This window comes from Peromyscus eremicus, chromosome 7 (assembly GCF_949786415.1).
Source record: "Peromyscus eremicus chromosome 7, PerEre_H2_v1, whole genome shotgun sequence".
NCBI lineage: Eukaryota > Metazoa > Chordata > Mammalia > Rodentia > Cricetidae > Peromyscus > Peromyscus eremicus.
Genome location: NC_081422.1, coordinates 102,294,101 through 102,308,538, shown reverse-complemented (window position 1 = coordinate 102,308,538; position 14,438 = coordinate 102,294,101). Strand labels below are relative to the sequence as shown.

Here is a 14,438-nt window from a genome sequence, read left to right as displayed (position 1 = left end):
ATATTTTCCCGTCTGCTGATAGGTCCAGTCTGTCTCGTCAGACTCCACCTTTGATTATGGAATAGTCTTGGGGGAAAGGCTCTGAATATTCTGGCCCAGGAGCAGTTTTTCTTTTCCATTTCCGCACGAAACCTATTGGCTGATGGTGCTGGGAAGCGGAGCTGTAGACCATAGCCCCGCAGTCCCCACTAGAGGGCGGTCCAGCCTACCTCGGCTCAGACCCGACTAGAGGGATGCCGGAGGGGATTTAGCCGTGGCCCTTCCCTTACTGCCTGCCTTCAGGCTCTCCGCAGAGTAGTCACCGCACGGAATCTCAGTCCTATCCTTATCAAGGACTGTCAAGGCCAGCCTTGACAGACCCCGAGTGGGCCACATCTCGTCAGATCAGACGATCCGGCGCAGTGCCCACACGTGGGCGTCGCTTCGGGGCCCCAGTACTGGAGACCGCTATTTCACCAGGGAACAAATTGAAAAGCTGAGACCACTGGACGAACGCGCGGGGGCGGGAGGAGGCCGTGTCTGTCCAGGGTCAGCTAAACCTTTGGAGACACCAGGGGGTCCTGAGCTGCCCTAGTGTCTCCCGAGGTGCTACAGCCGGGCTGCTCAGCAGTGCGGGGCTGGAGGGCGGGGCTCAAAAGGGTAGGACATCTTCAGCCTGCCCCGCCTCCATTGGCTGGGGCGCGGGAGGCGGGGCGGGGCGCGGCTGCCAGATGTTGGGGCGGCAGCGGCGGGAGCTACCGAGAGCGAGGAGCCTGGAAGTAAGGCGAGGGTGAGGACGCCGCTGGCGGGCCGACCTGGCCCACTCTGCGCTGCTTCCGCGGGTGATCGAGCCGGACGACCTGGAGAGGGCTACAGCACCCGCGCTAACATGCACAGCGCTCGGCTTGACAGCTTCCTGAGCCAGCTCCGCTGGGAACTGGTGAGGCTTTGGAGTGGGTGTGGTTGTGAGGATGTGTGTGGGGTGCGTGGCTGCCGCCTGGCTGGAACAACAAGCGGGTACGGAGTGGGCTCCGGGTGCCCATCCGAGTCAGGATGGGGGCAGGGCAGCGCGGTGCAGATGGCCCAGATGGCCCGCTTCGGGTTTCTGACGGTTGGGAGCTGTTCTGGGCATCAGGTAACAGGCGCCCAGCTGGCCCTGCCGGCGATAGTCGGCAGAGAAGTTTCTCTGGGGGACTGGCAGGGAGCGCCAAGGGCCTAAAGAAGTGCTGTGCTGCTGTGGACATCCCCTACCATGGGCTGGCCTGTACCTCCTTCCTCTACCCTGCCTGCCTGCCTGCCCTGGTGGCGCGTGCTGACTTGCCCGGCCCTGCGTGCTGCAGCCTGCAGGACTGCCACCAGCTCGGGCGGATGGGAGCCACATGAGCCTCGAGTGCCAGTGCCCCCATGTGGGCCCTGTGCTTACAGTTCCGCCTTGCTGCCCAGAGGCTTTTCCAAGTCCTTGTGAACCCTCCGTTCAGGGCTGGCTTGGTCAGACGCTAAGGGGTGGCAAGAAATCCCTCTCTGACTTCTGCTCTCTTTCCCTTCAGCTGTGTGGTCGGGACACAGGCTCACCTCCAGTGCCCGGCCCATTGCAACCAAAACCCAAGACTGATCCAAGTGTACAGCCCAACCGCCAGTTCAGGGCCTCAGATGCTCTGGAAGAGGACTCCGTCTGCTGTGTGGAAGAGGAGGAGGAAGAGGAAGCCTTGGTAGCTGAAGACAGGGGTGTGCCCTTGGGATGTCCTAGGGAGCATGCCCTAGACTGGGACTCTGGCTTTTCAGAGGTGTCAGGCAGCACGTGGCGCGAGGAAGAGCTGTGTGTACCCCGGCGTCAAGCACCCTCAGGACGGCCCCCTCAGAGCCAGCGTGTCTCAGTCAGTGACCTCCCCCTGCGCAGCAGGGCAGCTGTAACTGGCATAACGCCTGCCCAGCGTCCGAGGCCCAAGTCCACTCCAGATGCTTGCCTGGAACACTGGCAGGGATTGGAAGCAGAGGACTGGACGGCAGCCCTGCTGAACAGGGGCCGTAGTAGGCAGCCCCTGGTGCTAGGGGATAACTGTTTTGCTGATTTGGTTCACAACTGGATGGAGCTGCCTGAGGCAGCCAGTGAGGGGAGTGATGGAGGTGTACCCCGAGCCCGTGCTCGACCCCCTCAGTTCCTGCTTGGCCTCTCTGAGCAGCTTCGGCGTCGGCTGGCCAGGGCTCGCCGGGCAGCTATGGCAGGAAAGCGACTGTCATGCCCACCGCGTCCGGAGCCTGACCTGCCCGCGGACATCTCACGATATGCAGCCCTCACGAACTGTCGCAGCCGCCAGCCTATCATCTATAATGATGTCAGCTACCTCTGACCCTGCCCTCCAGCCAGGGACAATAAAGGCCTTTTTCTAGAATGTTGGTTCCATACTCCTGAGGCTTCAGGAAGCATCCCCAACCCTGTGGAGCACAACCAAGACAGGCCAATCTAGAATCTTCCCTCCTTTCCAGGGCCCCTGTCTTGCCCATCTCACATGCCATCCATGTTCTAGAATCCATCTTCTCTACTTCCCTCAACAAGCTTTTATTGTTGAACTGTGTGCTGTGAGCTCGAGATGCAGGGATTTTACATCGAGTTTTTTATGGCCCAGTGGTGGTGTGGTCAGACCTTGTCACAGCTCATAATGCAGAGGTGGGAAGGCAGTTTCGTCCTCCTCACCCTCACAGCTCAGCTCCAACACCAGAACCCGCAGCCCGGGCTCAGGCTCCCAGCTGGTCACTTGCTGAACCAGTTCTGTTACCCTGGTATGGGAGAGGGTTTAGGGGAGACTTGGTAGGTGAGCTGAGGCAGACAGAGGGCAACCTGGTGTGGACTAGAGGGTGCTGGTGCGCCTCAGGAGCCCCAACCAGGAGCAGGAGTGGCTCAAGGCAGGAAACATCTGAAACTATTTTAGGAGCAGCTGGTGGGGCAGGAAGCTGTGGGTCCCTTGGGAGTAGGATGTGAAAGGGGGGCTGGGCAGTGTATGGGGAGCCAGGGGGGCTGGCCAAGCAGACAGCTACTGAAGTCCCCTTTCTCAGGCTCTTAGCCCCACCCCCCCAAGCCCATTTGTTGGCCCCATTTGGTGGAAGAATGCTTCAAGAAGGTGTGAGGGGCCTAGGATGGGGTGGAGAAAAAGCAGCTGTCACCCATCCTCAACATCCAGGGACATGGTCAGGCCTGCCTGTGGTCAAGCACTGGCTCACCTGAGGCCCAGGCGCTGAGTCTGCTTTTCAGATGGCCACTGTGCAGAGTAGAGAATAGCCTGGCCATGCAGCAGCATCTTCACCTTCAGTCCGTGCTCTTTCTAAAATACATACATCAGACACTCATTGGGCCAGGCTGGGCTGGGCCTGGGGCAGAGAAGAGGCGGGGCACACCTGGAGATGGGCCAGCAGTGATGCCAGGGTCCTCTCAGGATGTCCAGCGGGCACCTTCAGGCGGTCCCAACAGGTCCATTTCAGGTGATGGAACTACAGGGTGGAGGTGAGGAGGAATTAGAGATTTCTCACACAAATCTGCAACCCCTGGCCCAGTTACTAGCAGCTTTTCCTAGAGGAGGAGCCTGCTCCAGAGGCAGGAAGCCGGAGCCAAGAGGTGGGGGGTGGAAGGTGGGATCTGGGCCCAGAGTCTCAGCCCCCTCCCCACCCAGGCTGGGGCCAGCACAGGAAATGGAGCTATGGGGCCCTGTACAGGGAAACAGACATCCATCACACAGGCCAGTTGGAGGCGGTGGAAGGGGGGCTGCTTCCTGAGGAAGCTGGAGCTGGGCTGCTGCAGTCTCCGATAAAACTGCTTGTTCCTCAAAGGGGAGGCTGGGAGCGGGAGGGTACAGCTCATTCTACTCTCCAGTCTTTACATACAGGGCTTTGGACTGCTCATGGGCATGTGAAAACCAAGGACAGGGCCACAATGGAACCCTACTGACCCAGAGATCCTCACAGAGACAGTCTACAGAAGCTTTTATTCTTATCCCATCTTTTTCCCAGTTGAAGAGTTCTGGTATCTACAGCTGAGGACAGACGTAGCAGACATCCAGAGTCCAGGACAAAGGGGTCCTGCCAACCCTCAGAAAACATACTGGGGTCGAGCTGAGACTAGGCTAGAGGCAAGATGGGGACTCGTACCCACTCCCATTCCATGGACAAAGGCAGTCTCTGTGCTGGTTAACAGTGGGACACCTCACAAAAGCACTCTGTGTGCTTGCCCAGAGGGACCCTAGGCTAACTAGTGACCTCTGTCCTCTCCCCTGGTGAGGCATTCCTTCTACCCCCTTTCCTGTTCCTCAAGGAAATGCCAACTGTGGCAGAGCCTGGGCACACAATTGGAGGCAGTACCATCCTGCCTTCATAGGAACACCTACACAAACAAACCCAACAACACCCACGTATGTTTCCACATGCACAGCCATGAATGTTCACATTGAGGCAGATCCTTGCTCTCCCATCTGGCATACAGATGTGTGAACTTGATCCCTCCATGTTCACACACCAGGGCTGCCCAGACCTTGATGAACTCCTATCTGTGGCATAAACATACTCTCCTAGAGGGCTGAGACCCACACTCACGGTAGCAGGCCCGGTGCCCTTTAACTGGGCTTGAGGTGGACAGAACAAGGCTCTACAGAGGGAGGCTAGACTTCCTGGGGCTGAGTCTACGGTTGCCCCTCCCTACTCCCTCCCACCAGGATATTATTGAGAAGGAGGGGGCTGTGGGGGATGTCTGGCTCCACTAATGAGTTAAAGCTGCAGCTCCCCCAGACCCTGGACTGCAGGGGGGTTGGGGGGAATGGCTGATGGCTGTTTCCTGTGTCTGACAGCTCCCAGCCTGGCTTCATAGCAGGAAGGAGCCGGGGGGCGTCTAGAGGATTCCCCGTAGTCTGGGGCCTGGAGAGAGCCCACAGTTAGAGAGAGGACTCTTTGCTTGGATGGGTATAGGGAGAACTCAGGTCTAATGGGCACAGGGTAGGGTATCAGGGGCTCACCGACTGGAGGGCTGGGGCGGAAGGCACCGATCGTATGAAGTAGTTTTCAGCCAGGTGCAGATAGCTTTGACGAAAGGTACCAAGGGGCCGCGGCCCACTCACCACCTTATACAGCTCCAGGCCTAATAAGCCCGCCACAACTGCTGTACTGGTGGCAACAGCTGGGATAATCTGGCCCACGATTTGCTTGATCTGTCAAGAACAGGGCACTTGGTCTGGGCTCAAGGTTGAGGACTAAGATTTGGCTCTCCCTTCCAGGCCTGAGCCCCAAAGGGGCGGAGCTACCTGAGCACGGTTGACTGGCAGGATCCCGTAGTTCTGAGCTCTCAAGTTAGTCGCTGCTACCACAAAGTCCACGTGGAAGTTGTCGTCATCCTCCTGAAGGCCCAAGTCACAGCAGTGTTGGCACTGAGGTGGTGTCCCTGTCACGGCGGTGTTGGCTCTGCAGTGCTGTCCCTCCCCAAAGCCAACTGGATGTCACTGACTATGGTGATATTTTATTTGTACTAAAACGTTATTTGTATGTTAATAAATAAAGTTGCCCGGGGGTCAGAGCTATTAGCAAGCCATAGGAAAGCAGGGCAGTGGTGGCGTACGCTTGTAATCCCAGCACTTGGTAGGCAGAGCTGGGTAAGTCTCTGTGTGTTCAGGGATACAGCCAGTATTGGATACACATGCCTTTAATCTCAATACCAACCATAGAAAACCTGGAGGTCTATACAGATAGGCCGTGATGAGGCGGTCATGTGGTTGGGTTTACAACCAATGAGAAGGCAGAACAGGAACTCTATATAAAGACTTTAACACAGGAAGTAGCTCTGGTTCGGAGAGGTAGGACCACCGCAGGAGGAAGGGTAAGGTTTTAGCTCTTGGCTCTGACCTCATGGCTTTCTTCTTTGCATTGGTTCTGTGTTTCTTATTTAATAAGACGGTTGGTTACATCTACAACTGACTGGTCTTTGTACGGTTTTGTGAGTGGGTATCTACCATTTTCTCCTTTATCACACAGTGCAGATGAGGTGCAAGGGGCAGGGGCTGCTTCCATGGCCTTGAAGGAAGGAAACTGGGGTTCTCGACTACCCCATCTCCTTACCTTCCCCAGCCCAGTTCTTCACTCCCACGTGGGCTCCTACCTTCCCAAACAGCACAGGTTTCAGCGGAGGGCCCTTGCTCCAGTCTTCCAGGGATTCCTGCAGTTCCTTCAACTGCTCTGGGCCTGTCAGGGAGTAGGGGATAGGATCAGTCCTTAGCTCCTTTCCTGGACTCTAGAGCCTGTGTCCATCCGTGGTCTCTGCCTAACCTGGCATTCGCTGCCCCTTGATCAAATCAAGGACTCCCTCACTGATGCGGCAATTGACTTCCTTGCAGCCCCACTCTTTCCCCCTGTGATTACCTCATGACTGTCCTCACCTGGGGACCATAGCTAGGCACTCTGCAGAACATTTTTTTCTTTTCAATTCCAAAAGTCTCTCAAGAGACCTTTTAGGCAGCAGAGAGAGGACCTACTGAGGGGCCATCGGATGGAGATAAACTAAGCAGCAAAGAGGCCTAGAGGGGGGGCTGACGAGATGGGGGGGGCAGGCATGGCAAGCCTCAAAGGACTGTTTAGATCAGAATCTCACCAAGCTCAGCAGGAGTTAAAGTATCAGCAGAGATGAGGTTGGGGTGCGTGGAATCAGGCTCTGGCAGCAGCCTTAGCAGTTCCCTGAGTGCAGTCTGGTCTCGTGAGCCAGGCAGCCCATGCATTTGTGAATACAGGTTGGCAGCGGCCAGCACGTAGAGGAAATGCATGTCCTGAAGCCAGGCAGAGAGCAGGAGCAGATTCGTGGGTACGTGGGATGGGGTTCACTGCCCTTTTGTGGACATGTTTGAATGCCTGACTGTCTCAAGTACAGACACCCACATTTGCACAAGCGTGTCGCTCTCTTTTAGCATATTAGCAGAGTGCAAAGGTGGCTACCTCTTCTCTAAGGGGACTGACTCATGTCCAAGGACTGCACTCACTTGGTTGGGGTCAAATTGCAAGGGCTGTGGACACCTTTTGGATCCCGACCAGAACAGAGTTCCATCCTGAAGCACCTGAGGAAACAGAGGCTGCTGGGCTCAGTCTGGTCTCCTGGAGCCATCAGCCCCCCAGCCACTGACCACCTACTTTATCACGTGGGAGGTGTCTCAGCAGCTCTACAATGCCGTCATGGAAGCATAGTTGCCAGTGGCCTAGAGCCCACACCACGCAGTCTTGCCAGGTCCGTGGGCGCATTTTTAGGACACCCATCACTTGCTGCAGTAAGGTTGTCCGATCCATGTCCAACACGGAAGTGCCCGTCCTGCAGAGAAAGGAGGACGTTTGAGGCTGAACTCTGTGCCTGGAGTCAGGGACTCCCATCTACCTCTGTTGTTGGCCTTACTGTTGGTAGCAGTTGATGGTCTCTGCAGATTGTCTGAAGAGTCCCTCAAATTCATCCCGGGCCCACTGTGGGGGAGGGGAGGATGTTAAGGTATTAGATGAAGAACACATCTGCCGTTTGAGGACCGAGATGGGAAGGGTGGGAGATACTTGCCTGCAGGACGTGCTCGACTGTGCTGGGGAAGTACCGCAAAGTGCACAGAGGATAGGGAGCACCCTCCGAAGCTGCAGCTGAGGCAGGACCTTTGTAGGCTTCGGTCACATTCGGCACAAACACTGAAGCACTCCCCCGGGTTCCTCGTGTGCCCGCCTCCAGCAGTGGTTTCAGATAGTGCGTGCATCGGGCAGCAACATAGTGCCCTGGCCAAAGGGCATAGGGTCTGGAGTGAGACTGACAGAGCCTTGGGCAAGGGGCTCAGCTCTAAGTTAGGCACTCACTGGCTTCGAAGCTGTCCAAAGCAGCAACAACACCGTCCACCCTGGAGAAGAAGTTGTCACCATAGAAGCGCTCTGTGGTGGGATCCAGTGGGTAGGTACACAAGGTCATGTTTAGGTCTGGGTTTAGACGCTGGGCTGCTGTTACAGCCACCTCTGCCTTGGGCCTCTGGGAAGAGAGGAAATGGGTACATTATGAGAAAGCAACCCGAGACTCAAGGATGTAAGAGGGACTGGCACTCACCCCAATGTCCTGAGGCCTAAAGAGGAACTGCCTGCTGAGGTTGGAGCGTTCTATGTGGTCCATGTCAGCAACAGTCACGCCTCCATTAGCCCCGACTCCCAGGCCCACTAGGGCAAAACCTTTGAGCATCTCACAGCCGATGGCACCAGCTCCCACCTGCCGGCAGGAACAGTCTTATCCAGGGCACTTGGCCTGAATTTCCCTAAGACATCCCCACCATCATCCGTCAGCTCACCAAGAGATAGTGTTGGTAGCTCAGTTTCTCCTGAAAACCGGTCCCAAACACAGCAATTTGCCCATCGTATCTGCAGTTTCTCTAGGGAACACAGACGATGGCCAGTGATGGCTGATGCCTGTGCTGTGTGTCATTCCCTGAGTTCTTTAATCAGGGCCTCAGGAGTGTTTCTCAGGTTTCTCCTCTAAGCCTGATTTTGAACAAGGTTTTCACTACCAGTTCTCACCGGATGACAGTCCTCAGGATTGGGAAGGAGCTCCTCATCTTCTGGAAGACATTCAAGGGCATCAAAGTACAGCCACTGGTCCAGGGGCATGAACTTCCTGGAGATTGCCTGGGGGTGGACACTTCACTCTGGGGGCTTCTGCCAACTCCTAATTCCTAATCCCCTTAGGTCCCATCTGAGGGCTGCACCTGGGTTGATAAAATGCTCCAGGGCTGCTGCTTGGTATGGGTATACTCTGGCACATACACTGACCCGCCCACTTTCCCAGCCCCTCCCTTTGCCCACCTGTGTCTACTCTACCTTCAGGACTTCCTGGGCCGCCACTCCCCCTAGAATGGCTGCCATGGGGCTTAAGGTACCAGCACTACTCAGGGCAATTCTCCGAAGTAGAGCCTCATCCAGCGATTCTTCTTTTGTCCCTTTTAGTGGCTCCAGGCCTTGGGCCAGGCCCACCACGGTCTCTGCATCAACCTGTGGGATGGCACTCAGGCATGGCATATGTGGGCCTAGTAGTCCTAGTCTGAATTCTAACCTCCCACTCAAAGCCTTCAGGCAGGCACCCATCTACCCTATTCCACGGAAGCAGCAGAATCCTAAGTGGGAAAGCCTGGTATTTGCTAGGCTGGGAAGCACTACCAAAGGGTGTCCAGCACCAGCCAGAGATGCTGAAGGCATCACCAATCTGAGCACAACTTCCAACCTGCCTCTGATGGCTTAAGGATGGAGTAAGCAGGGTCTCCAGGTTGTAGGCCAAGTACATCTATGAACACAAAGTCTAGTGTAAGAGTGGTATTCATGTCCTGTTCTTGAGTACAGAATCTGCCTCTAGGGTTCAGACTTGGATCTGTAAATGGTCATTGAGGTGAGGTCTGAAAAGTGAGATCCAGGAAGGCAGAGGCTGTGCATTGTGCAGTGTGGGACCACTCACAGGATCCCAGGGCTTGGGAAGCCGGCCATGAAGTTGCTGGAACTTGTGCAGTGCATGGAAGGCCTGATGCAGGCAGTGTGCACGTTGTACTTCCTGAGAATTCTGGGCCACCACACGGGGCTGCAGCAGAGCTATGTCCAAGGACTTCTGTAGGGGTCAGGGTTGTAGAGGTCGGAGCTGCTTAGCTCAGGACGAGGTCTGGAACGCTATGTACCCCTTGAGGTAACCAGGTGCTCCCACCTCAGATGAACTTGCACTCACATGCCTCACAGTCTTGGGCATCTTGACTTCAGTGACAACCCCACCACGCAAGTAATGGGAGAAAGCTGTTGTGTCTCCAATCTTCAAGGATCCATCTTCTGGAAGAAATGCAGCCTAGTAAGTTAGGACCCCTGACTACAAGTAGTTTCCGCATGGCATTGAGCCAGGGGTTGGAGTAGGGTTGGCTTTAGTAGGGTTGGCTTTAGTAGGGTTGGCTTACTCCGCACACGGACAGGCTGGGGAGAGCAACTGTTGAGTTCAACCATGCCTTCAATGCCCGAGAAAGTCACCAAGTCCCCGTCACTGAAGGGATGTCTGTTGGTGTCTCCTCGCAGAGTGACAATGCCAGGCAATCCCTGGGTGGGAGATGGTCTGATTTCAGAGTGCCTATACCTGCCTTCCACGGGCCCTGGCACCCTTCTCCGGATATCAGGTAAATCTCTACATCTCAGCACCCACCTGGGAGATGTCCTGGATGGCAGCTGTCGTGGGTTCTACCTCTGTAGGGTCCTCAACAGTGAAGTCCTCACCAAAGTCACAGAACAACTGCCTAGTACGGTTGGCAGAAGTTACTGAGGAAGCCCTTCAGTTGTGAATAATGGGGGGGACTCTCGGACAGGCCCAGAGGGGAAGGAATTCGGGGAAAGATGTGGAAATTAAGATTTGGGTGCATAGGGTGTACTAGACAGATCTGGACACTGAGGTAGAGAAACAAGGCTGAGATTGTAGTCCAGAATTAAGAGGATCCTTGGCTAGGCTTGAGGCAGGGTGGAGAGTGATAGGGGCAAGTTAGAGCTCGGGAAGCATTGCGGGCAATTGTTGGCAGTGATGTGATGGGGTCTACAGGTAGTCTCCTCACCCGACAAGGCCCCGGGTTTCAGCCACCAGAAAGTGGACTCCATGCTCGTGACAGAAGGTCCCCACCCTCAGCTGCTCCTCTAGTTTGGAGTCAGTCAGCACCACTACCTACATGGACACCAGAATCACTTGCCACCGTCTTTGCTGTTAAGGGCAGGAGGGAGGACCAGGCTGGCATGCAAACTGAGGCTGGGGTAAGTACCTGGAAAGCCAGCAGGAGGTCCTCAGTGATGTCACCTGTATGGACGGAGATCTGGACAGCTTCATTGAGCTGAGCCAAGAGCGCGTGAGAGGCCTCAGCTCTGCTCCTTCCCAAGCTCTCTTCGGAGAGGAAAAACTAAGGACAGAACAGTGTAGCTTGATCAAAGAGATTCCCCTTTGGCCCTGCTCTGGGAGAGAGCATAGAGACCCCAAGACTCACCTGAGCAGCCAGGTCAGCCCAGCAGGTGGGATGGGGATCATGCAGGGTGAGGCTGCCTACACCCATAAGCACCAGGTTCTTGGCCACCTCAGCTCCTAGGCCCTGCAGGCCTGAGAGCAAGACATTGGCTCTCCGGATCCTCTGCATAGCAGGCAGCCCCAGTACATACCTGTGGTTAAGAAGCAGGAGGGCAGGCAGCTGGAGACCAAAGGTCCGGAGGCCACCCGACTCCGTCTCCCACCTTGAGACTCACAGCTGCCTCGAGTATAGCTCCCCATCCATCCTCAGTCCTGGGGCCGGAGAAGGTAATGCTCACAGCTGGCGTCCGGGAGAAGAGGAGGCGGCACACAGCGGGGCCCGGAACGGGTGCAAACAGTAACCCAAGTGCAGCTTATTACAGTTCCCTCCCTGGCTCCTCGCTAATTTCAGGAAAACAAAAGTGAAACTAGACTGTGAGTTGGCTCCAGTCCTCCTGACAAATGGGGACAGATGCCAGCCCTCTACAGGCCAGTTGGGGTTTATCGCCTGGATAAGTCCCAGTATTACAGGAGGACAGTGAATCTCTGAGTCAGATCCAGAGAGTGGGGCGCACAGGGCCGCTACAAAGTGAAGACATACATCCTTCTATTTTTTCAAACTTTTATTTTGAAATAATTGTAGACTCAGAATAAGTTGTGAAAATAGCAAAGGGAGTTACTGTGTACTGTTCGTGGTTTTCTATTAGCATATATTAATTATTCATAATAACGTGCTTCACCATGGCACTTTCACACATGTGTATGACGTATTTGATCATACTCACCCCACTAGCCTCTCTTGTCCCCCTCCCTCTTCAACTTTCGTGTCTGTTTTTGCGACTTGGTGAGCTTCATACGATTGCTTACAGGAGGGTGGGCGAGAGGTTATTTACAGAAGCCATGGGCACCTTACCAGTGACTGCAGAACTAAGGAAAATGTCTTCCCCTCCTGGAGGGGCAGGGCCTCATGAGTCCTTGCCCCTCCGTGATAGAATGCTCAGGCCCAGATGTTGTAGAGATCTTGTGCAGGTCACAGCTATCATGAGTTCATGAGTACAACAGCCACGTCATGGCCGGAAGTCAGTGTTCTGTGAAGACTCCATCCTCCAGTCCTCACATTATTGCATCCTGTTTCCTATGATGCTTCCTGAGCCTTGAATGGGGCTGATATGGATGTCTCTTTTAGGGCTCAGCATTCAACAGTCAATTGCTCTCCACACTTTGACCAGATATGAGTCTCTGCAGTTATCACTGCCCACTACAAAAAGAAGCTTCTCTGAGACTGGAGAGATGGCTCAGCCATTAAGAGCATTGGCTGCTCTTCCAGAGGTCCTGAGTTTAATTCCCGGCAACCACATGGTGGCTCACAGCCATCTCTAGAAGGATCTGATGCCCTCTTCTAGCGTGCAGGCATATATACAGATAGAGCAGTCATATACATAAAATAAATAAATCTTTAAATTTTTTTAAAAAAAATTTCAAGACAGGGTTTCTCTGTGTAGCTCTGGCTGTCCTGGAACTCACTCTGTAGACCAGGCTGGCCTCAAAATCAGAGATCTACCTGCATCTGCTTCCTGAGTGCTAGGATTAAAGGCGTATGCCACCACTGCCTGGCTAACAAATAAATCTTAAAAAATAAAATAAAAAAGCTTCTCTAACAAGGGCTGACAGTAGCCCTGATCTATGGTCAGAAACACAACTATTGGAAGGCAATGAAATGGGTGCATCATGTATATTTTGTTGTTCACCCATGGGAGCCTATGACCTACCCAACCACTGGCTTTTGACCAGGTTTATAGTATCAGATATGAATTCCCTCCTGTGGAGTGAGCCTCAATTTAGTAAGAAAGTAGTTAGCTACTGCAACAACAGATTTGCTATTACTTATTTTCTTGTGATGCTGGGGGTTGACTTTTTGCTTTTTTAGAACAGAGTCTCACTGTGTAGCTCTGGCTTTGGCCTGGAACTTGCTATGTAGACCAGGCTGAAATCACAGCGATCTGCCTGTATGTTTCCTGAGTGTTGGGATTAAAGGTGTGAGCCACCACTCCCAGCCTTGATTTTTTTTTTCTTTAATGATTACAGAAAGCACGTGGAGGTCAGAGGAGAACTTGTGATGTCAATTTGCTCCTTCTGCCACTTGGGTACTTGGGATTGAACTCAGGTCATCAGGCTTGGCAACAGGTGACTCACTGGGCCATCTCACTGGCCCTATTGTCGTTTTATTTTTTATGTGTATGAGTGTTTTGCCTGCATGTATGTGTACCACATGTATACCTGGTACCCGTGGAAGCCATAAAAGGGTGTAGGATTCCCTGGAACTGGAGATGCAGACAGCTGTGAGCTGCCATGTGGGTTCTGGGAATTGAACCTGGGTCCTCTGGAAGAGCAACAGGTGCTCTTAAGCACTGAGCCATCTCTCCAGGCTCTATTTTTGTTTTTGGGGAGACAGGGCTTCATATAGTCCAGGCTGACTTCAAATTTGTTATAGTCAAGGATGACCTTGTATTTGTGATCCTTCTGCCTTTACCTCTCCTAAGGGTTGGAATGACAGGCATGCACACACTACCACACTCAGATTACATAATCTGATAATGTTGGGCAAGGTAAATCATTCTACTGAGCTACACACTTGGCCTTATTTTTTTAATTTTTGTTGTTGTTGTTTGTTTTTGTTTTGGGGATAAAATCTCCTATGATCCAGGTTGGCCTGGAACTCATTATGTAATAGACAATAACTTCCATCTCTAAAGTAATTCGAGTACAAGTGTGCACCGTTACCCACGGCTTGTGGCTGGAGCTTGAGCCCAGGGCTTGCCACCTGCTAGGCAAGTGTTCTGTACCATGCTCTATCCCTGACCCAACCAGACTTTCTTTTGTTGGTTTTTGTTTTTCGAGACAGGGTTTCTCTGTGTAGTCCTGGCTGTCCTGGAACTCAGAGATCCACCTGCCTCTGCCTCCCAAGTGCTGGGATTAAAGGTGTGCGCCACCAAGCGGCCACCACTACCCGGCTTTCTAAAACCCTTTTTATCATCCCAGACAGAAACTGTCAGAGAAGCAGTAACTCCAGCTCCCATTCCTAGCCACTGTTAGAGTTGTCTCTGTCAGTTTACCTATTCTAGACACTTCCTGGGAGTGGAATCACTGAGTAGCTTGCTGTCTACCTCCCTTTTCCATTTACGTATCTTGAGTTCTTAACCTGTAACCTATTCCCACCACTGGGTGGTTGGTGCCAGTGTCCCACTGCACAGACAACATCGAGAGGATGATTAACCTAAGGCCACTCAGCATGTGCTCGCAGCCAGCCTCTGTTTTCAACCAGATGGTGCAATTCCCCTCACTAAACCTCTTGGGCTCATTTCAGCTCCAGACGGGCTCAACACCTGTAACTGTCTACGTTACTTTCCTGCTGTGATAAAATACCCCCGACAAA

General features: G+C 53.8%; 2 protein-coding genes across 2 annotated transcripts; one reads left to right on the top strand and one right to left on the bottom strand.

Annotated features, from left to right (window-relative positions):
• Positions 1 to 713: 713 nt before the first annotated feature.
• Positions 714 to 2,369, top strand: Inka1 (inka box actin regulator 1). Its single transcript, XM_059268613.1, has 2 exons — positions 714 to 919; positions 1,527 to 2,369. Exons 1-2 carry the CDS (start codon positions 869 to 871, stop codon positions 2,325 to 2,327), a joined length of 852 nt encoding a protein of 283 aa, XP_059124596.1. The 5' UTR covers positions 714 to 868; the 3' UTR covers positions 2,328 to 2,369.
• A 116-nt stretch (positions 2,370 to 2,485) lies between these two features.
• Uba7 (ubiquitin like modifier activating enzyme 7) lies at positions 2,486 to 11,398 on the bottom strand. The gene is made up of 24 exons (XM_059268614.1): positions 11,242 to 11,398; positions 10,989 to 11,157; positions 10,770 to 10,904; positions 10,569 to 10,675; positions 10,169 to 10,259; positions 9,930 to 10,065; positions 9,710 to 9,807; positions 9,449 to 9,595; positions 8,821 to 8,991; positions 8,521 to 8,628; positions 8,295 to 8,375; positions 8,060 to 8,215; positions 7,819 to 7,984; positions 7,535 to 7,740; positions 7,382 to 7,446; positions 7,126 to 7,300; positions 6,978 to 7,052; positions 6,596 to 6,767; positions 6,107 to 6,189; positions 5,259 to 5,351; positions 4,974 to 5,165; positions 3,370 to 3,462; positions 3,196 to 3,296; positions 2,486 to 2,754 (listed from the first exon to the last, which is right to left on the bottom strand). The coding sequence occupies exons 1-24, from the start codon at positions 11,268 to 11,270 to the stop codon at positions 2,625 to 2,627; spliced, it is 2,979 nt and encodes a 992-aa protein (XP_059124597.1). The 5' UTR covers positions 11,271 to 11,398; the 3' UTR covers positions 2,486 to 2,624.
• Between the last annotated feature and the right edge of the window lie 3,040 nt (positions 11,399 to 14,438).